Genomic DNA, 27,099 nt, shown 5'->3' on the forward strand with positions numbered 1-27,099 from the left:
ACCCAGATCATGCTGATGCCACGAGACCAACCGATCCTCTCATCTTGAGACGGATTCGTCTTCTAATTGATCGGATGATCGGATGCTCCTTACACGACGAATCTTGAGTAGGATGCTAGAGTATCATAGTGGCAAGGCAAGACGGGGCTGAAAGGCATAACGCTACCGTCTCATACTACCTCAGCGGAAAACTACGAAGTTCTCCTCTCGAATCGAGGACTCGGGCTCCCCAAGGTTACCCACAGCCGCTTCTGGTCCCATTCACTCCTTGTGCCCGTGGCACTGCTCCAGGAACTCCTTGAACTCATCGGAGTGAATGTCCGGGACGCTCTTCTCGACATTAGCGCCTTGTTTCTCCCTGGTAGGCCGATGAACTTACCACTGATCGGGGCGCAACCGGTTCGCAGACGAGCTTGTGCTTTTGCCAGTCGTGCTTCTGGCAACGCTTATCCCAGTATCGCGCCATGTGGCATCGGGAGCAGCGAAGAAGCTCGGAGTTAGATTCCCCACAGGAAAGGCATCTCTTGCTCCAAGTGTGAGGGTACGGGTCTTGGTCGACCGAGTGGCTGGAAAACGTCGGTCAGAACTTAGGTATCACAAGAGCGACACGAGTACTCACCCAAGTCCACTGTAGAAGAACTCGTCACCATTGTCATCCTCTCCCTCGCCATCCATGGATGAAAACATGGTGTCCTGAAGACCTTTGCTGCCTAAGAGCCAGCGTGTACCATCGTTCTTGTACTCTTCGATAGCGGTGACGAGTTGAAGCTGCTGGAACATGTTGGGGAGCGTCGCTCGTAGAACTTTCAATGCTGTCATGTGTCTGCTCTCTATCTTCGCACCGATTTGCATGGCAAGCACTGCCAGGATGACAAAGACTCGCTCTCGAGGGTACCAAGATCGTGAAGCCTGGAAACTTGGCTCCAAAATCTCGTCAAGTTTCCTGGAAAGAAGACCGCCGTTGAGCTTCTCCAGCACATCAGCAGCCTCCTCCTTTGGTGGCATGAATACGGTGCATCCAAGCATGTCATTGAGATCCCCTGCAATGTCGTAGTCGTTATCCGACTGCAGAAGACCACGGCCCCAGACACCCATATTGCCTGTTTCTTATCCTTGCTGAGGTGCACAGTGTCTGATGGTTGAACGAAGACTTTCGTCGGCGGAAAGCCCAGTCATAGAGTTGACTTGGCGGCAGAGGAGAGAAAGTCGCTGAAGTAGCCTACGAAGGTGCTTTTGCAGAGAAGGAAATATTTTGCGCGTGGATTCGATCCGATGCGAGGTTGCGTTTGTGGTTCCGTCTACCGTTCCGTTTGCAGTTCACTACTGATGCCTGCCTAAGTCACTTGACAATCAAGCTACCTCAGGTATGTAGGTAGATAGATACCTTCCTCTGTACATTAGGCAGCAAAGATGAAATTGTCAAAGAATGGCCAAACATCTAGCCTGCTCAGCTGGTTGTCCGCTCACCATTTTGAGGTTTAATCATGGCCAGTTCTGCGAAACAGAGCGCTTAATGGGGGCTAAACGGATATTCGTAGGCAGTCTTCGAACAAGACCAACAGAAACTCTTTAAAAAGGGCTAGTCCCTCAGTTTTCTGTTCCTAGACGCTGAGAAGGAAAATGCCGGCGAGCTAAAAGGTATAAGATCCCTCCTTTTAATGAACCGAAGCTTGATTTGGTTCAAACTGGTATGATTGATCGCGTGATGACACGCTCCAAGCCCACCGTAGTAGCACCAGTACGGCGCTCAGAGTCTCTTGTCTTGCTACAAATGTCAAATATCGCTGCCAAACACCAACTCAGACCCTCTCTTTACGTGGTAGAATAATAGGCGCAACTGGTCACTATAACTATCGCTTACCTCTAGGGATCTTACGTACTACTTGTGGACGTCAGTCGACAGACTAGCCGAGAACTGCCATATTCTTCTACTGATATCTAGGCACACAGTCACTATAAAGCATCGAATTGTCTCCCAACTCGTTGTTTTTAACGCAAAGGCCATCTGAGCTTTAAGTACAAATATATGCTCGGAACACCCTTACATATCTTTGTCGATTCTGTTAATACGCCAGAGTTCGTCTTCAACGAACTGTTCAAATACAAAGAATGTGACACAACTTCTTATATCGCCATGTATGAGAAGTAATGATAGCAACGTAAGAGGTTGAACAGGCAATCTAGGCCTTGCTCTGTATTAAGCCTTGGAATACTCGCCTGGGCAAAACCGAACAAGAAACCACCCTCTTACTGATCGTCGCATTGCCGTGTCCGGAACCGCCACCAAATTGTTTGGTGGATTCATCTTTCATCTTCTTTTTAGATCAAGAAAATCATCAAACGACAGGCAAAGGTAATCGAATGAGTGGCAATTCGTGGATATATTGTATTGTTGACATACCTTATTCATTGCGTCTGCTGACATTCGGGGTTTTGCCTTAGCTAAAGTGAAGAATGTATTATACACAAATTCATGTGCGATTTGAGCAGCAGTGTTATATTGATGCATTGCTCTATCCACCCAAGCTTTGCCGCCGCCTTTCGAAAACATTACAAGTTGCTTCAATTGTGTAGGATCTCTACCAAGGAAACTTGAACACGTCAGTCCTCTGGATGAAGAGCTTGCAGAGCTCATGGGTTTCAAAACTGCGAGTCTTGGTATAGTTTACTTGAAAAAGGAAAAACACTTATCATCGAAAGTTATCGGAACAAGGAAATATCGGTGGATGGATAATATGTTCATTCAGTACTGAGCATATAGTTTGCAACTACCCTCATATCCAAGGCTCACATATAATCCTTCAGATCCTTAAACATTTGGTAGATACGTGTGAAGTTGGAAGTAGGAACCTTGGCGTTGACTCCTTCGGCGATCGCCAAGATTGTTGGATGCAGTCAGCGTCATCATGCTTCCAGGGCGCTTGTCAAGAAGAATAAGTCGAGAGACAATGCCAACCTATCATGAATAAAATGTTGATGTGCAGCCAATCCTGTGATAAGTAGAAACCTCATTTGTTCTGCTATTGCTGGGTGGCGGTAGACAGAGGGTGGCAATGCGACCCAATGACTGGTATTGAACTATTTGAACATGACGATGGGCGCGTCTGAAGGCGCGACTGGGGATTGCTTATCTACGATTGAGATATGGACATATATACGTGCATGAAGAAGTCTGCACTGTGTAACAATGCACGGCATGGCATTTTAACGAAGGAGTGCAGAGGGGAAGTATACTCCTGAAAAGATGGCAATGGAAAGAAGGGCCCATTGAATTGGTCTTTCTATGGCACGTGCATCTGAACCTAGATGTGGACAGATGCTTGAAGCACCTAAGCTCTCGCAGGCCTGCTATATGGAACAGGTTATTACTGATTTTCAGGCACAGGCGCAGGGGAGAGGAGGAATAAATCCTGAAGGTGGATCCTGATGGATGGATATCAGCATCCACGTGCACGCAGCGACCAGCGGCATTACACGGCCTGAGACGGTCGTCATTTCGTTCTCCTTTACGTCTTACAGGCCTGCCATGGCAAGTCCAAGCTCGCGATTCAGGCCGAAGAGAAAATATGCGTACTTCTGAACGTTCTACTGCGCGATAGCTGCTCGGGAAAGTAGTTCATGACCCCCCACCTGTCAGCCTGTCTGGACCCTTATCCGAGCGTACGGCTCAGCAGGCCGAGCTAGCAGCTCAATAGAGAAGGGAGCTAAGAACAGACGCGACGGGGGGGTAATGGGGAACCTTATTAAAGAACGTGCAGGGATATTGCCTATGTCGAAGAAAGCAAAATGGAGGCTGAGTTTTTCGCAACACGTGGTAAGAAGGGCGCCCAAGGCTTGGAGATCGAGATGACTTATAAACGGCCGGCAAGAGCATCGCGCTGCAGAGTGGGACAAGACAGATTGGTCTGCAAGCTGCCACGGGCCGACCGCGAGACACGTTAGCGAGCAACTGTCGTGAGAGTGACACGAAGAGGCCAGGAATCTCAGAGGGTTGACAGCTCCGCCTATGCCCCTAGTTAGTCGCGCAATCGACGGCCTCATTGGCCGACGGCCGCTAAGGGTGGGTGCTTAGAGCGATGCTTATCGCTGGGGACTGACTAAGTCGAGGAAACCTCCTAAGGCAAGCCTTGGCAAATTATTAGGGGCCAGACTTGCCCGAATTTCCCTCGAGCGCTTTTCATCTTTTCTCCTGTGCAGTGGGCATGCACAAGACAAGCACAAAGCAGGGTCACTCGAGACCTCGTATGAAAGCAGCCCGTCACTTCGTCTGACGTGAAGATACGAGAGGCCAGCGTGGTGTTTCCTGCATCGAGGCGTGCCCTGGCGTGCTGACCGTCGACGCCATCCCGGCCTTGCAGATCGCCGACACGAGTGAGCACAGGATCAGCTGCGGGTCATCCCAACAACCACATTACCCGTTGTTGGACAGATTCCACACGAGAACTCTGCCAAACACTCATTTCACTCCCCAGCAGCATCGCCGACGTGCGCCCATTGACACAAGGACGCCAGGTCTCCGGATTAGTAGCGCGTCCTTGAGACAATCGGCCTTGTTACCGCCGTCAACCCGCGACAGCTGAGCCACCCAGCTCCCCTTGGCGGCTTCTTTTGTTCCATCCACTGCCCGTCGCCGCCAGCTTCGATTTCGGTGGCAGCCGTCTTCGAAGCGCATACCCACCTCGAAACTGGCGTCGCTCAACCCAGTCCCCGACTCGTCGAAGTCGACCTCCTTCGTCGCTCCCCGTGGATTCAATCACCATCGGAGGCGGTCGTCGACGTCCTCAGCCGCACCGCCTGCCCTTGCTCCGCGCGACGGATCTCAGTACCTGGGTGTCAAGGCTCCCCTGAGTCCCATTCCTGGTACGTCGCCGCAATCGAAGTCGCACACCGAACTGGATGGGCTGGTCTGTTAACCAACGCTGTTTGTCGCCATATAGGTACCCCGAATATGTCACTGAGCCGGAGTCCGTCGCCCGTCCCTGGCGGTGGATGGTCTTCCCCTGGCCTCAACATCAACGGGAGCGGTCGATCCAGCCCGGCAAAGAGCTCGTTTTCCGGAAATGGCAACAACGTCACATGGGAGTCTGCCAGGCTCAAGAGCCAGGGCGTTGCGGGCTACCCGTCCTTCTCGACGCAGAACCAAGGCTTCTTCACCCGCCACATGCGGCGCATATCGAGCAGTCTGCCGAGTTTCCACGCGAAACACGACGATCGATACGTGGAGAAGGACAAAGCTGTTACACGTGGTATATGTGGTCGCATACCGCTGGTAGGACGGATAAGGAACACCATGACGCGCATGAGCAGAAAGAATAAGACACGGATGCTGCTGCTGGGCTTAATACTTCTCCTCTGGGGGCTCTTCTGGATTACCCGTAAGTCATGAGCTTCTCCCCTTTTCCTCGCACCTATGTGCTGACATAGTACCAGCTCTGTGGTACCACTGGAGGAGAACGACTTGGATAGGCGGTGGGCAAAAGTTCGTCATCATCCTCGCCGCCAACATCGGCGGTGGTGTCATGGAGTGGAAGGGGGCACGAGAGTGGGCGATAGAGAGGGACAGCGTCAGAAACAAGCGCAAGTACGCTTCACGTTGGGGGTACGACCTCGAGATTGTCGACATGAGTACGAAGAAGCGATACGCCCACGAGTGGCGTGAAAGCTGGGAAAAGGTTGACGCGATCAGAAATACCTTTAGGAAGTACCCTAAAGCGGAATGGTAAGTGTGCCTACTGCGGCAAGTTTTCGTATAAATGCTGACGAGTTGTAGGGTTTGGTGGCTGGACCTGAATACCTTTGTCATGGAGCCCACCTACTCGCTTCAAAGTCACATCTTCAACGACCTGGACGACCACATCTACCGCGATATCAACGAGTTCAACCCACTCAATATCACCCATCCGATCAAGGCCAACTATCTCGATGAAGAATCCCAGAATGCGCAGGGCGATGGCGACGTCAACTCGGTGAATCTCATTTTGCCACAGGACTGTTCAGGTTTCAATCTCGGGTCCTTTTTCGTCAGGCGCAGCGATTGGACCGACCGACTCTTGGATGTTTGGTGGGACCCTGTTATGTATGAGCAGAAGCACATGGAATGGGAACACAAAGAGCAGGATGCATTGGAGCAACTATACACGACGCAGCCGTGGATTCGAAAACACACTGCTTTCATCCCCCAGCGGATGATCAACAGTTTCCCGACAGGTGCATGTTCGGACAACGGCAACGACACGCGGATACACTACAACCAAAAGGACCGAGATTTCGTCGTCAACATGGCCGGTTGCGAATGGGGCAGAGACTGCTGGGGAGAGATGTACAACTTCCGCGAGTTGAGTTATTACCTCAACCGGAATCCCTGGGAGTTGTTCAAGGAGGATCTCGTCGCAGTCCTCTGGTTCAAACTTACAGGACAGAAGGTCAAATTATAGACCTGCGAAGATGCCCTTGAGCTCTCCCTTGGCCTGGGCGAGTCTCGATTCTTGACATTTGCATAGGCAACCTGCATTCGCCTAATGGCCAATTTGCCATCCTTTCAACATATCATCCGCCGTGTTCTTGCGGCACTTTTTCTGACCGCAAGATTATTATACCCAGTTTGCCTGTATTTTGCTGGCATGGTTCGGTGCCTCAGGGGGGAAATTCATCATCTTCGAGCTCCGGCAGAGCTAGAGCTCAGTGCATTTGAAATTTACGGGGTTCATTCAAAGGAGTCTTGAGAAACGGAAAGAAACTGGACGAGTCATGTGTATGTGTACGTTTCTCTGTGTATATACTTCCACGTATAGATGATGAAGACCACAACGCCGCAAAGGCGCGTTTACTGTGTTTGTTGCTCGCTGAACGGGATATGCGGACACAGAGACGTTTAAAACAACCATGGTATACTACTGCGCCGCTGCGTGCGTGAAAGTTTGACAGTGATGATGCAGCGGAATTCGAATATTGTTCACGTCTCAGCCAGCGTACTTGCGGACGTGTTATAGTAAGGCTTTCGCTGTCCGAGAGTTCCTGGCTGCAAACAATTGGTCCCGGGCCGCAAACAATTTCGTATCACTCCTGCTGGAGCTAGCTCTCTGGCGGCGGTCTCGGGCCCGGGAGAGACATACAATAATCTAGTAAAATTGATCGCGTCGAGTTGACCGGACACCGCTGTCAATTCGCAGCTAGTGATGTTGCTTCCATGGGTGTCTGCTTTTGTAGACTGTCGCTGTTGGCGGTGGTTGGTTTCGTATGAAAAGTGCACCGATGTGATTTCGGGCATGTCTATGTAGCAAAGCTGATTACTGCTGACTCGATAACGTGTTAAATAGAAAGGAAGCTGCTGCGTGTTGTTGTTGTCAATTGCAATGTGCATAGGCGTGATAGGTAAGTTGATTCCAATGTTGTCCGTGCCTATCCGCTATCGCTCCAGCCCTCCCACTGGATGGCCCCCATCGAACGAAACCCCCCAGCGCCGTAAATGCAGCCAATTACATTGAGGCAGATCTCTAAGCTCGGAAGGCTCTGGGACGATGCTTGTAGCTTGGGCAGACCCACACGTCGAGATCCCAGTTTTGCCAGTTGTTGTTGGTCTCTTGGTCTGTGAGACCGAGAGAGACTGGCGACAAACGGGAACAGAGTTGTGGGCGCTCCACGGTTGGGGCCAGTGGCAAACAGAAAAGATTCCGCAATCTGCAATAGTCAAGTGCGACATTGGATTGGGACTTCATACATAGCACATACATGTACGCTGGCTCAGTATTGACGTGGCGGTCTGAGTTCCCAGACAGGCCCAATGGGGTGGAGGAGCACCCCACCCCATGGCCACCGGGCCACCTCAAGGCCCCAGTCCCGCATTGGGCCGAGTCCAACGAGGAGCCGGGGTGAGCTGAAAAATCCCAGCCACCTCGTTGCTAGCCCGAGAATACTGCTGCACAGGGCCTCAGTAGCCGCTTGGGTGGAGTGGATGGCCCGGACGGCACCTCTAGGCCATCTTGGGCAGTTTAGCTTCCGCCAAAACAACAATAACACTCAACTCTCACACCCAGAGAGAGCTTTGAGTTTGCCTCTACTGTTGAGATCTGACTCAGTGCTCACCCGCTATACACGAACTATCGTGACTGCCGAATGGACGGAGCGTAGGACACCCTCGTCCAGGCTGTCAAGATGATGACCCGGGACCATCATCAACGGCGTCGCAGCCTTGAGAGCTCGCGTCGCCGGCGCAGAGAGCGCCGGGATTCCAGAGAGTACGAGTACCAGATGAACCAGCTGCAACACATGCCAGAGCCCGACCCCGGACACCAGCTCCAGCCTCAGCATCAACATCAACAACAATACCAACAACAATATCAACCCCAGCATGACTACCAGGTCGCTGTGCGCCAGGACGAGTACCCCCGGGATCCCTACGGCCACATGCAGCCCGACGTGCGGTCGCGGGCCCTGTCGAGCTCTGGGTTTTCCTCCTCGTCCTCGACCTCGTCCTCGCTGCTGAACATCTCCCGCGACAACAAGAAGTTTGGCCTCAAGTCCTTCTTCTCCTCCGAACGATACCAGCGGCGCGTGCGGAAGAAGCGCTCGCGCCGCCTCTTCCGCTTCGGCAATGGCTCCTCCTCGTCTGTGAGCTCCGACATGGCGTACGGGAAGGGCTACATCGATCGCAGGCGGAGCCGGGACTTCACACCTCCGAAGCCCGGCAGGCGCAGGGACGGCAGCGATCTCGAGAGACCGCAGGGCCCCAAGCGCGAGAAGACGGATGAGGAGATCATTGAGTTGGGACGCAAGTTTGCCGAGATCGCCAGGCTGCAGAACAAGGAAGATCTTCGGCGCGCCGGACGACACAGACCATCCGCCTTGGTGGGTGCTGCTGCGGCGTTGAGTCAATTCAACAAGACCAGCAATGCCGGCCCTTCGGAAAGAGGTATTGGGAGCTCGAGGCCCAGCCGTCATCATTCTTCCGATGACTCCGAGTGGGAGTCTGCCTCGGAGGATGAATACTCAAGTGAGGAGGACTCTGGTCTGGTCTATGGCTCGACTACGCATCTGCCTGCTGGTGGAAACCAGCCTATTCATATTTCCAGCCCACCGCCGTCGATGAGCCGACCCGGGGAGTACGAGAGACTACTCCAGCACAAGCCGTCCATAGTGGACCCCAAGCTCTTTGGCCCTGTCAACTCGCTCCGTGGTATTGTCAACACTCCCTGTGGCTTTGACAAGTTGGATCGAAGGACCGTCAGTGAAAGCTACGGGCAATCGTCCGTAGCGGGACCCAGTGCCTCGATTCCAGCGAGCGGTTCTGTCTCGTACGAAGGCCGCCCGATGCAGAGCGTATACCCGGTACCCACCTCCGATCCCAATGTCTTCAAGGTCGGGCAAGACTCGATCATAGTTGAGCAGGACACGTCGCGCACGAGGCCCGAACCTGTCCCCATTCAACAACCAAAGCCGATCGCGCCAGTGTCCAGCAAGGTGTTCGACACAGCTGAGTCTGATCCTCGATACTCCAGGCGGACATCCTCAGGGACCGCTCTGGCTGGCGCGGCAGCCGCAGGTCTTGCTGGTGCCGCACTCGCTGGTGCGCTTGCCGATCGCAGAGATGGCCGGAAAGACGAAAAAGAGAAGCATCGCGAAGAGAAGCGTGAGCGTGAGCGCGAACGAGACAAGGACCGGGAGCGCGAAGAGAGACGACGGTCCAAATATGCCGATTCGAAGTATGGAGATGAGCGCGACGAGAAACGCCGGTCCAAGCGCTCCGATGACAAGTATGCCGATGGGAAAGAGGAAAAGCGCAAGAGCCGCGATGACTTGGATCGCTACGAGAAACGCCGCGAAAAGGACAAGGGCAAAGAGGTTGTGAGGCGAGACCCAAATGCGGATCGCGAGGACGAACGTGAGAAGCGGCGCCGTGATAAGTATCGCGATGAGTATGACTACGAACGGGAGCATCGGGACCGACCAAAGGAGGACCATAAGAGCGACAAGAAGGAGACTCGTAAGGATGACCCACGTGAAGAGAAACACTCAAGTCGCTCATCCGAGGCTGATGTGTACCGCCGGCTCGAAGGCCCAGCTAATCCATCTTCCAAAGGCCCGATAGACCCCTTTCAATTTCAAGTAGCCAGCGATGCCTTTGCAACGCCGCAATACGGCAATACACCGAAGCGGCCGCTGACCCCCCAGGTATTTACCGTAGACCGGGAACCGGACTTTTCCAGGTTCGAGGATGACATCAATCCCGAGAGGATGAGCCGCAGAGACTCCTACGAGCGAGAGCTTCGCGATACCCAAGACATATATGAGAGCACCAAGAACGCCACGGCTCCCATTGCAGCGGGTGCTATAGCTGCTGCTACAGCCGCGATTGTGACAGAGGAGCGCCGTGGCCGAAGCCGTAGTCGCGGAGGCGATCGAACCTCGCGCAGAAGGGAGGACAACCGTGATCCTGTGCAGGAGGTTGCAAACATCCTCTACCGCCGAGATCTCCTTGCACGACAGGCAGAAGAGGAACGATCCCGCAGCAGGTCACCCGATCGTTCGGTTGTGGATAAGTGGCAAGAGGACACCGAGCCGAAGACTCCCGAAATCGTTGCACCACCAGCCAAGGAGAAGCCCAAGGAGAAGAGCCTTTACGATGCACCTGATGCGGACGTGCGCATTGACAATATTCTGTCGCCCAGGGACTTGCCCATCATGACCCGCGGCCGTCTGCTCAAGTCCCGCGATCCGTCTGCTGAACGGGAACGACCGATGTTGAACCTCGTCCGGCCGACTCCTGTGCCTACGCCAGTGCCCGAGAAGCAAAAGGCCAAAGAAGAGACCCGAGAGGAGCCAACCACCGGGACAAAGAGGCAGTTCAAGAAGAAGAAGATGCCTCAGGTCGAGACAACCCAGTCAGTGGACGACGTTGTCATTGGGCCCCGGGGTGAGGTTGTTCAGACCCCTTCGACGCCAACCTCTAAGGGGGTCACTTGGGGTGAGAATGAGACTCGGCGGTATGTCGTAGAGAGCCCAGAGCGCGGCAACGTTGAGTCCTCTGGTGCTAGAGTCGTGATACCCGCCGAGACTCCCAAGAAGTCCGGCAAGAAGAGTGGCTGGGGAGTCCTTGCCGCTGCCATCGCGGGTTCGGGTGCTGGAGCTGCTGCAGCTTCGACCGTCTCGGACTCCTCAAAATCCAAGGACAAGGACGAGACCTCTAGCAACGTCTCCTCTAGCTCGAAGAAATCTAGAGAGTCGTCCAAGGACAAGGACGAAACCGGAAGTAATGTGTCCTCGAGCTCGAGGCGGTCACGAGACTCGCCCAAGGACATCGACGACAATGCAAGTCACGTCTCGACCTCGTCACGCAAGTCTCGAGATTCTCCAAAAGGCATGCGCAAGTCTTCTGTTCCGTGGGACGAAATCATTGACGAGCCGCCTGTTCCTGGTCCGAAACCCCCCAGCCCCCGAGGTGCGCAGATGCCGGGTTCATTCGCCGAGGATATGGCTTTCACAGCCACGGTTGCTGCAGGGCTCCAGGACAGTGGGTTTGATCCTAACATCGTGATCAACAATGCTCAGTACCATCGGCGCGACTCGCCTCCCAACTCTAGTCAACCCAGCCTTTACCAAACTCCATTTGCTGAAACCGTATCGGACTTGGGTGTGCGCCCTGTCGCAGGCTCTTCTCTCTCAAAGAACGGATCAGATCACGGGTTTATCCTTGGCGAGGTCCCAGATACGCCGGCAGACGAGAGGGAAATCGCCACCGACAAGTCTGACATCTATTCCCAACTGAGCAAGAAGGAGCGTAAGAAGCTGGAGAAGGCAGCCAAGCGGGATAGTGTCGACAACTACAAGTCCGAGATCGTCGTTATCGAGGATCCCGAAGCTTCTCAACCGGCCCCTCTTGAGGAGGATGAGTGGGCAACGTCCTCGAAGCTCAGCAAAAAGGAGCAGAAGAAACGCGACAAGGCTGCCAAAGCTAAGGGGATCCAGGAGGAAGAGTTTGGAGTGTCTACTCCACGTGATTCAGAACCCGAGACCCCTCAGCCCATCGTCGACGATGATGAATGGTCGACTTCGACCAAGCTCAGCAAGAAAGAGCAGAAGAAGCGGGACAAGGCTGCCAAGGCTAAGGCATTGCAAGAAGAAGAGGTCATCGAAATCGCCAGTCCGAAGGAGCCAGAGCCTGTACCCGTTGAAGCTGCCCCTGCTGATGAGTGGGAAGATTCATCCTCCAAGAAGAAGAAGTCCAAGAAAGATAAGAAGAAGGAGAAAGCCATCATTGTTCAGGAGGACCCGAGTCCATTCGGTGAAGCAGACAACTCGAAGGTCTCTGTGCCTGTTGATGCGTTCAGGGACCTTCAGGAGGAGGTTCAGAGCACCCAACCAGACGACGAGTGGGGCTTGCCCAAGAAGAGCAAGAAGAAGTCTAAGCGCGACTCGGAGATATATGATCCACTCTCACAGTCGGGCATATTGCCTGAAGTTGAAGTTTCTAGAGACGCCTCAGAGACGAAGGAGATCCAGCCTGAAGATGACTGGGATGTCCCCAAGAAGAGCAAGAAGAAGTCCAAGCGAGACTCCGGGCTTTACGACTCCCCCTCCCAATCTGTGGCTCCGTCTGAGGTATTTGGAGAGAGCTCTCGGCAATCAGAGGACGCCATCACCGTTATCCCTGATGACGGATGGGACACTCCCAAGAAGAGCAAGAAGAAGCACTCTAAGCAAGACTCCTTCGCCACGGATAATACTGACTGGACCAACGTGCCATCAGTGGTTTCAGAACCCATGACTAAGAGTCAGTCAACGGACTATTTCTCGACCGTCGAGCCAACCAGTTATGATGACTGGGATGTCTCGAAAAAGTCTAAGAAGAAGTCAAAACGTGACTCAACCTCTTACGACTCCCCGGCCCAGACTCCTACTACTGCAGACAACATTGTAGAATCACCCAAGGCAATGACCGAATCGTTTAGCGATCTTCGCAGCGAGAAGAATGGCGACCTTGTTGACGATGAGTGGGACTTACCCAAGAAGTCAAAGAAAAAGTCGAAGAGGGATTCTGGCGTCTACGATTCTCCCTCCGGCTCTAGATCGGCCTCGCGGTCTGCTGCGCCGTCTGAAATTTCAACTTCGGAGAGCTCCAAGAAGAAGTCGAAACGAGATTCATATGCCGACTCTCCCTCGCGGTCGAAGGACGATTCTGAGATCTCCGAGAGGAAGAGCAAGAAGGAGAAGCGTCGCAGCGCTCCCGGGAGCTTTCCAGAGGATGACGATGGTGAACCTCCTGATAGAGGACGCGATATCTACCAGTTCCTAGACAACGATGTAAGCTCTGTCGTATCCGCACCAATCCGGGATGACGATCATCGCCGCTCGGACAAGAACAGAAGTAGAAGTAGATTCGACGACTTCGATGATGCGAAGTCGGTCGCTTCTGCGCCTGGTGGGACCCGAAAGAGTAGCAGCAAGTCCGAGAAAGACAAGGAGAAAAGGAACAGCGGTTCCTCAGGTCTGTTTGACCGCTTCAAGTCGTCGATTGGCATTTCAGATGAAAAAGACAAAGGCTCTCGCAAGTCCGAGGAGGACAAGAAGCAGTCTTTTTTAGATAATGCCGGCACTCTTGGCGCGGGTGTCGGCCTGGCGGGCGCTGCTGCTCTTGTAGGAGCGCAGATGTCCCGACCAAATGCCACCGATGTTCCTTCGGAAAAGGAAGCTCACAGTATTCCCTTCACTCCCCAACCACGATCTAGCCCCAGCGCGCAAAGGCGAGGCTCCGATATCATTGACCCCGAGATCGTACAGCGGGAAATTCGACCTGCCATAGACCCACAATATGGCGATTTATTACCATTACCACCCAGTCCTCCTCCTGGTTCCTTAACCTCCGAGACTGATGAACTTCCGGCTCTGCCGGACAGTCGGCCTGAGACACCCGAGCATGAGCGGCAGCTTTTGCGTGAGCTACGCAACAAGCCAAGCCATATTCGCCGCAAGAGTGCGAACGAGACTCCGCTCAACCTGAGGTCTCCTAGCCAAAGTGCGATTCCTCTCCGCTTTGGTATAGGGAAAGGCAAGCGATCCGAACCGTCTTCTCCTGGCTTCCGACGGTCTTCGCCCATGTCATCGCCCATCGCTGCGCCCGCTGAGAATTACAGCGCCTCCAAAACCCGTTCCCCTCGTCCAATTTCCTGGGACAACACCAAAGAGTTCAAGCCCTTGTATCTGGTGGAAAAGACCTCCAGAGACTCCATAGCCCTCACGCCCGACTTTGAAGAGAACTTACCGCAGTTACCTGAAAGCGGCCCACCCTCGCGTGAATCACCTGCTCCCGAGGCCAAGGAGCGTGAAGAGGACGTCCAGTACGAACACGCACGCGATTTGTCCACAGATCTTGCGTTGAAGCTCGATATACCTACAGCGTTGGCGGACTTCGAAGCTAAGGGACTTGGCTCTCCAGATACGACACCAAAGGCGCAGACTGCCGCCTTAACAGATGCGTTCAGCACGCCTCATCAGCGGGAGTTTGCTGCAGATGAGCCGGACTTGCCCCCCACGCTAGATAACCAGGATCAAGGCACACCAAAGCCGGAGCCCGTCGAGCCAATGTCCAAGGACCGAAGCTCTTACCTGCTTCACTCGAGCCCTCCTTCCGTCAAGAAGGAAACCAATGTCAGCGACTTGCACCAAGACTCTCCAAGTCGTATTGCTCTGAGCAAATCTGGCGAGCTTACAGACATCCCTGAGAGCACCGACGACCACAACAAGCAAGAATTGGCAGGTCTTGGTGTTATGGCCGGTGTGGCCGCAGGTACCGCGGCTGCTATTGCCTTGCTTGATGAGCCTGATGTCCAGCAGCCAGATGACATGAGCACCGACCACGATGTTTTCGTAGATGCATCAGACAATCTCCCGGGACAGGATGAACCCGCCGAGTTCAGCCTCTCATCTAAGAAGTCCAAGAAGTCCAAGAAGGGCAAGAAAGGGAAGTCCGTCGAGATTGATGAATTGCCACCCTCCCAAGCAACCGACGATGCTCCCCAACCCGACACCGATGCTAGTTTGAGCCAAGACTTGGCTACTTCAGCTCCCGAGCCCCCTGTCATTGAGGACGACTTTGCTCCCATTACACCTTCTAAGAAGGGTAAGAAGGGCAAGAAAAACAAGAAAAGCCTTGCCTGGGAACCTGAAGCCGAGCCTCTGCCTGAGGTCGAAGGCACGGCCCAGCCTGTTCAAGATATTTCTGAAATTCCAGAAGACTCTACTCCTTTGATTACGGATGAAGTTACTACACCAACCCCGGAAATTTCCCAGCAGGAGACTGGGTCTGAGCAGCCCACACTGCAGCGGTCTACAAGCATTTCCTCTAAGAAAGGCAAGAAAAAGAAGGGCAAGTTGGTAGCCTGGGAGCCCGAGCCCGAGCCCGAGCTGGGTGCAATATCTTCAACACCGGAAACTACAGATATTGCGAACGATGCAATCGCGGAAGATAGTTCGCAGCCGCTGGACATCACATCTGAAGCTTTTCCAGAGACTCCATCGGAGCCTATTCAACTGACCACCCGCGAGCCTGCAATTACGGAGGAGCCTGAGCCCGTACTTGCCGGAAAGAAGGGCAAAAAGAAGAAGGGCAAGAAGTCCCAAATCTGGGACCCTGAACCAGATTTCACCTCTTCTCAGGACACAGCGCCAACCAGCTCGTTCAACTTTGAGGAATCACAAGAGATCAGCTCTGACCCAAGCCCGCCATCCAATACTCAAGTGGCTGAGCTGTCGTCTGCCCCTGCTGAGCAAAGTTTGGACTTCCCAGAGGCAACCTCTGCATCGGATGAGCAGCAGCGTAGCACAACAGAGACTGCTCCAGCAGAAAGCCAATCGACCGGGGCCACGTCGGACGCCCAAAACTCGGCTGCGGAGACCGTCTCATTCGAGGACACCGATGCTGTGCGAGAACCTGACGTTCCTGCGCCCTTCTCCGCAGAGATGCAGGTAGAGGGTCGCCACACTGATATTGCGGACCTGAGCAACGTCAAACAGGTGGATACTGACCTCCCCAAGTACGTGGTTGAGGCATCCATGCAGCCCGATCCTGCCAGCTCGGCCAGCGGTGAAGGCCAATCCCAGTTGAATCCCGGTCTGGGTGCTCCACTTGAGGACCCACTTGCCGGCGTTGGCTCAGAGGACAACACTATAGACCGCCTAGCCCAACCACCTGTGGAGATGGAAAATGTTGTGCCTGCAAGTGATTCTCATGGGGAGGGTGCCATTGTTCCCGAGCCAAACACAAAAGAAATTATCGACGACTGGCAACAAGACTTTGGCAGCAGCAAGAAGAAGAGCAAGAAAGACAAGAAGAAGCGACAGAGTGCTTCGGTATCCTTGGAAACGGAGCCAGACGCTCCTACAACCAGTCTTGAAACACCGCAAGAACCATTGCCTCAGAATGTGCACTTGACTGAGCAATCAACTGAAAGCTTGACGTCTACCGGAGATGAGCCTGTGCCAACTCAGCCTGAGATGGAGGCTACTGCAGATGACATCTGGGCTACCCCTGTGAAGTCCGGAAAGAAAGGCAAGAAGGGCAAGAAGGGCCGTCAAGCGTCTCAAGTTATTAAATTAGATAACGACGTTGAGAATTCTCAACAAGGCCCTGAGGAAACGCCGTCCACTGATACCACAGATGTCACTCTCTCGGCACCTGTCAGCACTGAACCCGTGAGTTCTGGTAGTTGGGCTGATGAAGTTGAGGCCGAAGAGAGCAAAGATGTGGATATCACCGAGAGTCTGCAACCCGAGACTCAGCCTGCACCTGAGCCCGAGCCTGAGTTATCGGTTAGCAAGAAGAAGTCCAAGAAAGACAAGAAGAAGAATCGTGCTTCGCCCCAATTCGACCAAACACTTGATGAGGCATCACCTGAGCCGCTCGAGACTCCTGCTGTGGTAGATGAACCACTCTCCACTGAACCTTTGTCTGTGGACCAAGGGCTGAATCCGGATGGCGAGCGTGCCATTGACCAGCCTGATACGGAGAAAGAGCTTGCAGATGACCCATGGGCGGCAACTTCGTCTAAGAAGTCCAAGAAGAAGAAACGACAAAGTGTCCTATGGGAAGACACCCCTGCGGCGAGCGATACTCAGCCGGAGTCACAGACTGAGCCCAATCTACCGATTGACGAGCCGCCTATGCTCGACGATGACGTTGATACTGGCGTCGCCTCTTCCAAGAAGTCTAAGAAGGATAAGAAGAAGCGCAAAGTTCTTTTCATGGGCACGTCAGATGAGAACCTTCTGAAAGCAGCTGCGGAGTCTGAGAATGGTCCTACCAATACCAGGCAGTCCGAAGAGCCCGCACTTTCCGGCACTGAGCCTACGATCGATGCGCCTATGGCCGATGGAACACCAGCCCCAGATACAGCTGAAGACGCGGCACCGGCACATGATTCACTGCTTCGGAACGAAGACCAGAAGGTACCGCAGAGCTCACAAGACCAAACAGCGACCCCTGATACGGAAATGGGTCAAAGTCAGGACTTGTCGAAGCCTGAATCTTACTCGGAGCCTGCCAATGTACCAGAATCACATGAGGAACAGGATGCAAATGCCCAAGCTACCGAAGTCACTGGTGCCTTGCCCACTATGGAGCAAGATCCTGTGTTAGAGGTACCCAGCGGCGAGAATGCGCCTGGCGTGACTCCTGAAGATGAGTTCCCTGTCTTCACCAAGAAGAGCAAGAAAGACAAGAAAAAGCGTAAGAGCAAGATCGACGACATGCTCGAGTCGACATCGGGGACGTCTACGCCCAAGGAAGAGTCCACCGTGGATGCAACAACAGTGGAATTCCCGACCGACACCCCTTCTGCCAGCCAGGATCAAGTACAGCCTGAACAAATCATCTCCGAGACTCCGACTGGTGAGGATTCAACACCAATTGATGCTGATGACCAGAAGACCGACGACGCTGACTTTACCGGCTTCTCTACCAAGAAATCAAAGAAGGACAAGAAAAAGAAGAAGCGTGGTAGCCAAATTCAGGATTCCGAACCCGAGCCTGAGGCCGAAAAGACATCCTTAGGAGAGCAGGAGCAGGAGCAGCTTGCTCGATCACAGTCACCAGTCGTTGCCGCTGATACTTCGGAAGCGCTCGCCTCGGCAAAGCAAGATGTGCCTGAGGAGTCCAAGGAGTTACCGTTGGATGCATCGGTTCTCAATCAATCACAGTCACCCACGCCTGGTGAGGCTGCGCAAGCAGTAACAGAAGCCACAGACTCGGAGCAACTGCCTTCAGAAGAGCCACTGGCACATCGCCCTGAATCACCTTCTCGAGTTGTGGATGCCGCCGAACATGTTGTACCGGAGCCGGTGGCGGCGGCGGGTGAATTGGAATCCATGATGCCGTCAGAACAGCCTGCAGAGCCTCAGGAAGATGATTTTGCTCCCATTACAAGCAAGAAGGACAAGAAAAAGAAGAAGCGTCGCAGCCAGGTCGAAGAACCTGAATTGACCAAAAAATCGTCTTTTGAAGAAATGATGAATGATTGGCCAGCCGATGAGTCCCAACAGAAACCTGCTCAGGAAGAAGGGCCAGCTGCACCTCTGGAGCAGCCCACTGGGGAACCGCAAGACGACGATTTCTCTGGATTCTCGTCCGCCAAGAAGTCCAAAAAAGACAAGAAGAAGAAGCGAGCCAGTCGCGTTCCAAGCGATGAGTGCCCAACAACGCCCTCTGAGGAGGACGTTGGTCAGTCAACCTCTTCGGTGCCCGAGCCTAGTCAGTCCTTGGACCATGAAGTACTCACACCTGATGTTGTGGTTCCTGCAGAATCTATCTCAGCCCCAGAACTCCCTGAGGATGCGCCCGTGTTGCAGGACACTGTTATTGAGCCACAAGAAGGATCTGAGCAGAAAGCCGTGCCAGTAGCTGAGCTCCCGGAGCAAGCTACGGTCTATGAGACCCTCAACAACGCTGTATTGACTGATGTCAAGGACAACACCGACGACTCACTTGCACGAGAAGAGCCATCGGCCGAAGTTGAGCAGCAAATATCTGCTGAGGCGCCGAAGAGCCCGATCCTGGGACAAACGACTGAGCAAGATGTCCCAAAGCCTGAGGAAGACCCTGTCGAATTCTTTACTGCCCCCAAATCCAAGAAAGACAAGAAAAAGAAGAAGAAGCGCGACAGCCAGGTGGTCACTGAGGATCCTGTTTCTCTTCCTGAAGAGTCTTCTACCTCGACCCCTGAGGACCCGGTCTCAGGCCTGGACGTGGATCATGTACAGCTGCAGGATACAAGCAGTCGACAAGTTGATGCATCTCCTGATGAAACCGCAGTGTCCGGTCCTGCTCCAGAAGTTGCTGAGCCTTCCGTCGAACCCGACCCTAGCCCGTCCACCGCTGTCGAGATCCCGGTGGAGGATGACTTTACTGGCTTCGCTTCGGCAAAGAAATCGAAGAAGGACAAGAAAAAAAAGAAGCAAGCCAGTGCCTGGGACGACGAGAATCAGCCCGATCAGTCTCAAACGGTAGAGGACCCTGCGAAATCCAATGTTGAGGCTGTCGAGGAGCAGCCTGCCGCCGATGATTCTACGCCTCTTGACAGTGCTAAAGAGGAAGAGGGCTTTGATGTCACTCCTGCTAAGAAGAGCAAGAAGGACAAGAAAAAGAAGAAATCGGCTTCCGTGTGGGAATTCGACGAACCCCAAGAGCAGCCCACGCCGCCTGAAGCCCCACAAGAGCCAGCCACCCAAGAGATGGAGCAGGCTCAGTCCGTCGAAGAAACACCACTTGATAGTTCCAAGGACGACGACTTTTCTGGCTTTGCGTTTTCGAAAAAGAGCAAGAAAGACAAGAAGAAGAAAAAGGCCAGCATCTGGGAACCCGAGCCAGAGACCGAGCCCTCCGCAGTACCTCAAGTGACTGAAGAGTCCCCTACGGAGCCACTTGTCACTGAGAAGACCGCTAAACCTGAGCATGAAGTCCTCGCCAGTGAGGCTGCTGTACTCGGCCAATCTGAGGAGGCCAGTGCCAAAATCCGTGGTGTCGAAGAACCAATTCCTGGAAGCGAGACAGTGGCTCCAGAACCAACGACCACGGACAGAATTATCGAGTCCCAAGAGAATGTAGCCGAGGACGTCGCACCTGTAGTAGTCGAGGACCCTACAAATGATCAGCTAGTCACTGAGGAGGGCGTCATTCCCACTCCTCAGACTCAAAATCAAGATGTTTCACAAGACGAGCCTGAATTCTTTGTCACCAAGAAGTCCAAGAAGGATAAAAAGAAGAAGCGCGCCAGTCAGATCCAGGATTGGGAACCTGAAACATCTACTAGCACGCCCGTTCAAGAGGAGCCTCAAAGCCAATTGGAAGTGGAGCCCTCTCCTGTACAAGAGGACGCGAGTCTTCCCCAAGACGAACCTACCGTGCAGGAGAGCATCCCTTCTCAGCCTGCAGAGACGCCGGATGACATCTTCCCTGAGTTTACCGTGGGCAAGAAATCAAAGAAGGACAAGAAAAAGAAGAAGGGTAGCCAAGCGTTCGACTGGGAGCCTGAGCCTGAGCCTGAGATAGCCACGCCAATCGAAGAGCCTCCAAAGGTTGAAGAACCTCGGCATCTCGAGGAACCTCAGACGGTCGAAGAGACTCGGACGGCTGAGGAATTGCCGAAATCACCTGTCTTGGAGCAGCCTCTAGAAAACGAAATGCCTGTTGTACCTGAAGAGCACCTTTCGGCCAGCAAGGAAGCAGAGGACCCGCAGGAGTCATTCTCTGGATTTGTGTCCAAGAAAGACAAGAAGAAGAAAAAGAAGGGTCTTCAAGCTCAGGCTGACTGGGAAGAGCCTGCTATTGCCACCGCCCAAGACGAAGCGCAGCCCCTCCAGGACAACTCTCTGGTGTCCGAGCAGCAAATCGAGGAGGTTGCACCTTCCCAGGACGAGCTACCTGTATCGAGAGACGCTCAACCTGCAGACGAATTGCCGGAATTTGTTTCGACCAAAAAATCCAAGAAGGACAAGAAAAAGAAGAAGGGGCAAGCTCAATTTGATTGGGAGGAACCATCAGCCCCCACACCCGTTGAGGATCCTCTTTCAGCACAGCAGTCGATGCAGGACCCAGCGCTGGAACCGGCACAGGATACCGTGACCATTGAGCAACCTGCCAGTGGAGAAGCCGGCTCGACTGATGCGGCCAATCTCACCACTGCAGAACCCGCAGATGAATTTCCCGAGTTTGTCTCTAGCAAAAAGTCCAAGAAGGATAAGAAAAAGGCAAAGAAAGCCGCTATCCTGTCGACAGAGCCCGAACCTGAGCTTCCTGGTGAGGACAAGATCACTGCTGTTAAGGATGATACCATGTCCCCACAGCCCTTGCCTGAAGCTTCGGCTGGTGAAGATCTCCCTCCGAACAATGATGAATTGGCATCCGCTGCTGCAGAGCCAAGTGTTGACCCGGAGATGCAAGTTGTGCCTGCGACAGAACACGTGGCTTCTACTTCGGCTCCAACTGGCATTGTGGAACACTCAGATGCTCAGCCTGACTTGGAATCAGAGCCCGTGATGCAACTGCAAGAGCAGTCCACTGTAGATGCTATCAGTAATGATGCGCTGGCGGCCGAGAGCAGCGGACTTCATCAAGAAGGCGACCAGGTTCAGAGCAGGGAATCGCCTGAGAATGTACCAGACGAGGGGATACCAGAGCCGCCGACCGTCATACCTCAAGATGACACTGGTGACTTCTCCGAATTCGCTGTCAATAAGTCAAAAAAAGATAAGAAGAAGGGAAAGAAAGCAAAGGCTCTGGAAAACTTGACCTGGGGCAATGATCAACCCGTGCCTGATCAAGTAGAGCAAGTAGTCTCTGAGGATGCTTCTACTCATGCGGAATCAGCTCACGATCCTGCAACCACCGTTCCCATCACTGAGGAAGCACCGTTACAACCCGAGTTGGCAAGCGAACAGCCGGCCGAACCAGAATCTTCTATACCAAGGGATACTGGGGAAGACCTCTTTCCACTCACTCGAAAGAAGTCGAAGAAAGACAAGAAAAAGCAGAAGGCAGTCGCCTTGCTCGATTCTGATCCTCCATCGGGCACCCAGACGCCGCAACCAGAGGTACCGCAGGATGACTCCATGGGTCCTACCTCATTGCCGTCTGAGATTCGAGAGATCGCCAACCCCGAGCTCAGTCAAGATATTTCTGTTGCCGAGCCTCTAGAGCTCGAAATCGGCGGTAAGACTGTGGTAGAGCAGCTGGAGTCAAGTGAACCCGTCGTCGAGGATTGGCCAGAGTACGCTACCAAGAAGTCAAAGAAGGACAAGAAGAAGCGGAAGTCAATTGCTCAAGTTGAGTCAGAGCCAGCGTCTGGAGCTCAGACACCTACGATCAATGAAAACCAGCTTGGTGATGAGATAAACCCAGAGGCTACCACTGTGGAGGCAAAGGAGCCTCCAATCACTGAGACTATGACCACAGAGGAGCCTGCGATCACTGAACATACCATCACAGAAGAGCCTGTTGCTCCTGCGCCTGTCGACGATGAATGGGCCTCCTTCTCGAACAAGAAGTCAAAAAAGGACAAGAAGAAGCGGAAGTCCCTTGGCTTTGCTGAGTCTGAACCAGCTTCTGGTACTCAAACACCAGCGGTGGAGCAGACAGACTTGGACCTCAGCCTGCCTGAGAGCGCTGCAGCTGCAGCCGCGCCAATATCTGACCCTTCCGAGCCACTTCAAGCCACAGAGCCAGAGCCAGCGCCAGAGCCTAGCGCTCCCGTCGAAGATGAGTGGCCCAGTTATGCAACTAAAAAGTCCAAGAAAGACAAGAAGGGAAAGAAAAAGGGCAAGACATCCGGTACAACAACTCCGCTTGAGTCTCAGCCTCCGATTGGGACAGAACTTGATTCAACTAAAGCCAAGGATGTTTGGGATGATGACAGCTTCTTCCAGCCGAAAGATCAAACACCGGGCGATGCTACCCCTGAAGAGACTCAGCCCTTCGACCCTCAAGAAACCTCGCCAGGCATCGACCTGTCTCCTGCTCAAACGACGAGCAACCTCGATCACGAGGCACCGTTTGACCATACAACACAACGTGGGAAGAAGGTCAGAATGCATTCGCACTTGGACGACACTATCATTCCCGAGCCCATCTCTGCCTCTCGAGAATACGCCGCTTCTTACCTGGAGGACCCGAGCCACAGCGTGACCAAGCACAGAGACTCTTCCTCGATGCCAGAAGTTCCTATGGACGATACTTCCCGATACGGTTACGAGGCCGCAATCCCGTCAAGTCCATACCCAAGTTATCATGAGGCGGGCTATGAAAATGAAGCATCCTCCAGACAAGAGAAAGACTCGGAAGACATCTTGCCTCCCATCACACCAGCTCGCGAGATGGCAGCTGCATACTTTGAGTCACAACCGAAGTTGCTCGAAGAAATACCCCAGGACGATCAGAGTTGGGGGTTCAAGTCGAACCAGACCAGCCTACCACCAATCACCCCTCGCCGAGAGATAGCCGCTTCGTACTTTGATCCCCAGCCTGAACTGCTGGGAGGTGCTTCTAAGCGAGAGACTAGCCCTGAGCTTCTCCCCGTGGTTTCTCAGTCAAGCGTCAAGGCTGGTAAAGAATCTCAGGCTGCCCGCGATATGGCTGCAGATTTCATGGAATCTCGATCTGGCAAGACTAGGAATTCTGGAGAGTCGAGCTCTTTGAAGATGGAGTCTGAGAGACAAGACGACCCCAGCACCGCTGAGGCATTGGCGGCTGCTGGCGCACTGACTGGTGGTGTAGCGCTGCTAGCAGACAAATTTGGAGGTTCAAAAAAGACTAAGGGCAAGGGTAAGAAGAAGTCGAAATACGTTGACAAGAGAACTCCCAAGGAGGACGACTTCTTCGATGATCCATCATTGTGGGAATCCTCAGAGCGGAAAACGGTAGCAGACGGCGGAAGACTTGATGCTGACACGGGTGACTTCTGGGATGTACCGGCGGATGCGGAAGGAGAAGCAGAGGGCGCATCGCAGACAATCATGGACGCAGAGGCAGCAGAACAGCGGGCTCGCGGCATTCCCGAAAACCTCATGGCAAGCAACTGGGACTCGGCTGAGAGTCCCGTGACGGGACGAGAAGAGACGCGGTCTTTCGCGGAGCACCAGCCAACGAAACAGGAGGCTCAACCGTCGGAATACCAGAGTACGGATCTTATGAGAACTTTGGACGACATGGACACTTCGGAACCGGTAGGCGAACGCAGTATCAGCGGCCACGACTACGATTTTCAACGGACACTACCTTCGAGTCGCGACATGGATTGGGCTCGAACATCGACAATGTCAGTCAGGAGCTTGCCTCCCGTAGAGGAAGAGCCAAATGAAGAGCTCGAGGCTACCTTGAGCAAGAAGCCGCAGCCCCGCGAAGTCATGCGCACGCCGGATATCAACAGGGACAGCGGTTTCATAGCCAACTCGCCGCAGTCCGCAAGACGCAGTTTGACTGAAGACATCGGTAATCGCGACAGTGGGGTTCACATGCGAGACTGGCCCGAGCATGCCCCTCCGAAACGTGAGGGCCTCTCGTCATTTGACGAGACCGGTGCCCGGCTGTCGTGGGCATCTGAGGACTCTAGATCAGGCAGTGCGCGCGACATTCGTACGCCCAAGACCGGGGAGAAGAAGCACCAAAAGTCAGCCCTCGGGAACGAGACCCCACGGCTGAGCACCCCTAGCCGACTTGGGCGAGACACATCACCAGACCCTGAGAAAAAGGACGAGTCACATGCGACAAGAACCAAGACACCGCGATCAGCTAAATACCAGACTCTGGGGACGGATGCGAGCCCAGCGCTGACACCGCATGCCTTTGGACAAAGGAGCGTGTCGGACAGCCTGAGCCGAGAGGGCAGCCCTCGCGCCGAGGCCGAGAACCACCGGCGCACTGCGTCCAACACCAGCCTCTCGCGACTGAGGACGCCAGAGCCGCTGAACTTGCGGCCTGACAGCCCAGGCAGCATCCGGTCGTCAGGCACCAACACCCCGCCACTCAGACGGGTGGATAAGCGGGTCAGTGGGGACCTGCGGTCTCTCAGCCAACACAACGGCAGCCACTCCAGCCTCCACTCGACCACCACCAGGGACACCAAGGACAAGGATCTGGCCGCTGCCGCCGCCGCCGCCGCCCACCACGCTGAGCGCCGTGCTCAGTCTTCAACAACGCCGCCCGTGGCCAACGAAGGCCGTGTCCGAGCCAAGGACATGACCGACGTATATGTAAGTTCTCTTGTGCTTCTCACTCCGAAGTATTGACACACTGCACATTCCCCGTGTGTGTTTACCCTGCGACTGGGTTTGGTTTGCTGACCGCCTTTCCCTCACACAGGATGGCTTGGGCGAGGGCCGCATCGGCTCTCCACGATCGCCCACCAGACCGCACAGCATGCGCCGCCGCCAGAGCATGCAGGTCCTGGAACTCGAGTCCCGCGTCGAGCAGTTGATCGCCGAGAACCGCATGCTGGCCGACGCGAAGCTGCATGCCGAATCTGGTGTCAACCAGCGAGCTGCCGTCACTCTGAACGAGCGCGATGCCTTGATCGAACAGCTCCGCTCCAGCCTCGACGAGTATAAGCGCGAGATCGACCGACTCAAGGAGGTCAACGAGGGTCTCCACAGCGCCAACGCCCAGCTCGCCCAGCAGCACAATGAGCAATACAGCCACCTCGAGGTCCAGCATGCCACTGCCGCCTCCGAGCTGGAGGGTGTGCGTGGTACCTTCACCCGCTCCTTGCAAGAAAAGGATGCCGAGATAGAGCAGCTCCGGCAGGAACTGGAGGCGACCAAGCAGCAAGTGCGGGAGATGCAACGACAGATCCTCGCATCCAAGCCTCCCGACGCCGACTTCCTGCGACTCAGGGACGAGGACCACTTCGACAATCGCTGCCAGCAGCTCTGCGCCCACGTGCAGCAGTGGGTCCTGCGCTTCTCCAAGTTCTCGGACATGCGCGCGGCCAGATTAACAAACGAGATCAACGATGAGAAGATCATTGACAGGCTTGATAACACCGTCCTGGATGGCTCCGACGTCGACGACTACCTGAGCGACCGAGTCCGACGTCGCGACATCTTCATGTCCATGACCATGAATATGATTTGGGAGTACGTCTTCACGCGCTATCTGTTTGGCATGGACAGGGAGCAGCGCCAGAAGCTGAAGGCCCTGGAGAAGCTTCTGTCCGACGTCGGCCCGCCACATGCTGTCCGTCAGTGGCGTGCTGTGACCTTGACTCTTCTGTCAAGGCGGCCCGCCTTCGGCAATCAGCGCAACGACGATACCGAGGCTGTCGTACAAGCCATCCTGGAGACTCTGTCCAAGATCCTCCCACCGCCCTCCAACATGGAGAACCAGATACAGTCACAGCTTCGCCGCGTCCTCCGCGAAGCTGTCGATCTGTCAATAGAGATGCGCACACAGCGCGCGGAGTTCATGATGCTCCCGCCGCTCCAGCCCGAGTACGACGCCAACGGCGACCTGGCGGACACGGTCACGTTCAATGCCTCGCTCATGAATGAGCGATCCGGCAGCTCAACCTCCAATGAGGAACTCGAGGCCCAAGGCGCCGTTGTACGCACGGTACTCTTCCCTCTCGTCGTCAAAAAGGGCGACGACAATGGCGTTGGCGACGAGGAGATCGTCGTCTGCCCTGCACAAGTATTAGTGGCCAAGCCGAGTCACCGCTCTATCCGCATGGTGACTCCATCATCTGAGTTCGGCGGTGCGCCTATTTCGCGAGGCGCCACTCCTTCGGTTATATCGAAGAGCGTTGTGAGCCTCCCCATGTCGCCGGGCTCTCAGGCCGAGGCAGAATACATGGAAGGTGGCATCTAAGGCCTGAATGCCTTGCATTTTATGTGGAATGTGACTATTGGAATGATGAATGGGAGGAATGGGAAAGAAAATTGGCTGGGGGGTGGGGGAGGGAGGATGGTCGTTTAAATATGCATTTCCGGGGTCTGTTCTTCGTCTTTTAAGCTTTTCCCCCTCCCTATTCAAGAGAGTTTCCAAAGATATCCTGGGAGTTCGAAGATTGGGCATTTTCAACTTTATTTCTTCGGGTTATGTAATTTTGGTTGGTTTGACGCTTTGGA

At 54.2% G+C, this 27,099-nt stretch overlaps 3 protein-coding genes across 3 annotated transcripts; 2 read left to right on the forward strand and 1 right to left on the reverse strand.

Annotated features, from left to right (window-relative positions):
* Nucleotides 1–261: 261 nt before the first annotated feature.
* JN550_009378 (uncharacterized protein) lies at nucleotides 262–1,095 on the reverse strand (the record flags this gene model as incomplete). Its single annotated transcript, XM_049321444.1, has 3 exons — nucleotides 262–330; nucleotides 380–566; nucleotides 620–1,095. The coding sequence occupies 3 exons, from the start codon at nucleotides 1,093–1,095 to the stop codon at nucleotides 262–264; spliced, it is 732 nt and encodes a 243-aa protein (XP_049168735.1).
* A 3,853-nt stretch (nucleotides 1,096–4,948) lies between these two features.
* JN550_009379 (uncharacterized protein) lies at nucleotides 4,949–6,434 on the forward strand (the record flags this gene model as incomplete). Its single annotated transcript, XM_049321445.1, has 3 exons — nucleotides 4,949–5,375; nucleotides 5,431–5,719; nucleotides 5,771–6,434. 3 exons carry the CDS (start codon nucleotides 4,949–4,951, stop codon nucleotides 6,432–6,434), a joined length of 1,380 nt encoding a protein of 459 aa, XP_049168736.1.
* Nucleotides 6,435–8,151: 1,717 nt separating this feature from the next.
* Nucleotides 8,152–26,839, forward strand: JN550_009380 (uncharacterized protein; the record flags this gene model as incomplete). Its single annotated transcript, XM_049321446.1, has 3 exons — nucleotides 8,152–18,736; nucleotides 18,788–25,227; nucleotides 25,337–26,839. 3 exons carry the CDS (start codon nucleotides 8,152–8,154, stop codon nucleotides 26,837–26,839), a joined length of 18,528 nt encoding a protein of 6,175 aa, XP_049168737.1.
* Nucleotides 26,840–27,099: the final 260 nt, after the last annotated feature.

This window comes from Neoarthrinium moseri (genome assembly GCF_022829205.1).
Source record: "Neoarthrinium moseri strain CBS 164.80 chromosome Unknown scaffold42_Wmoseri_CBS_16480, whole genome shotgun sequence".
NCBI classification, from domain to species: domain Eukaryota; kingdom Fungi; phylum Ascomycota; class Sordariomycetes; order Amphisphaeriales; family Apiosporaceae; genus Neoarthrinium; species Neoarthrinium moseri.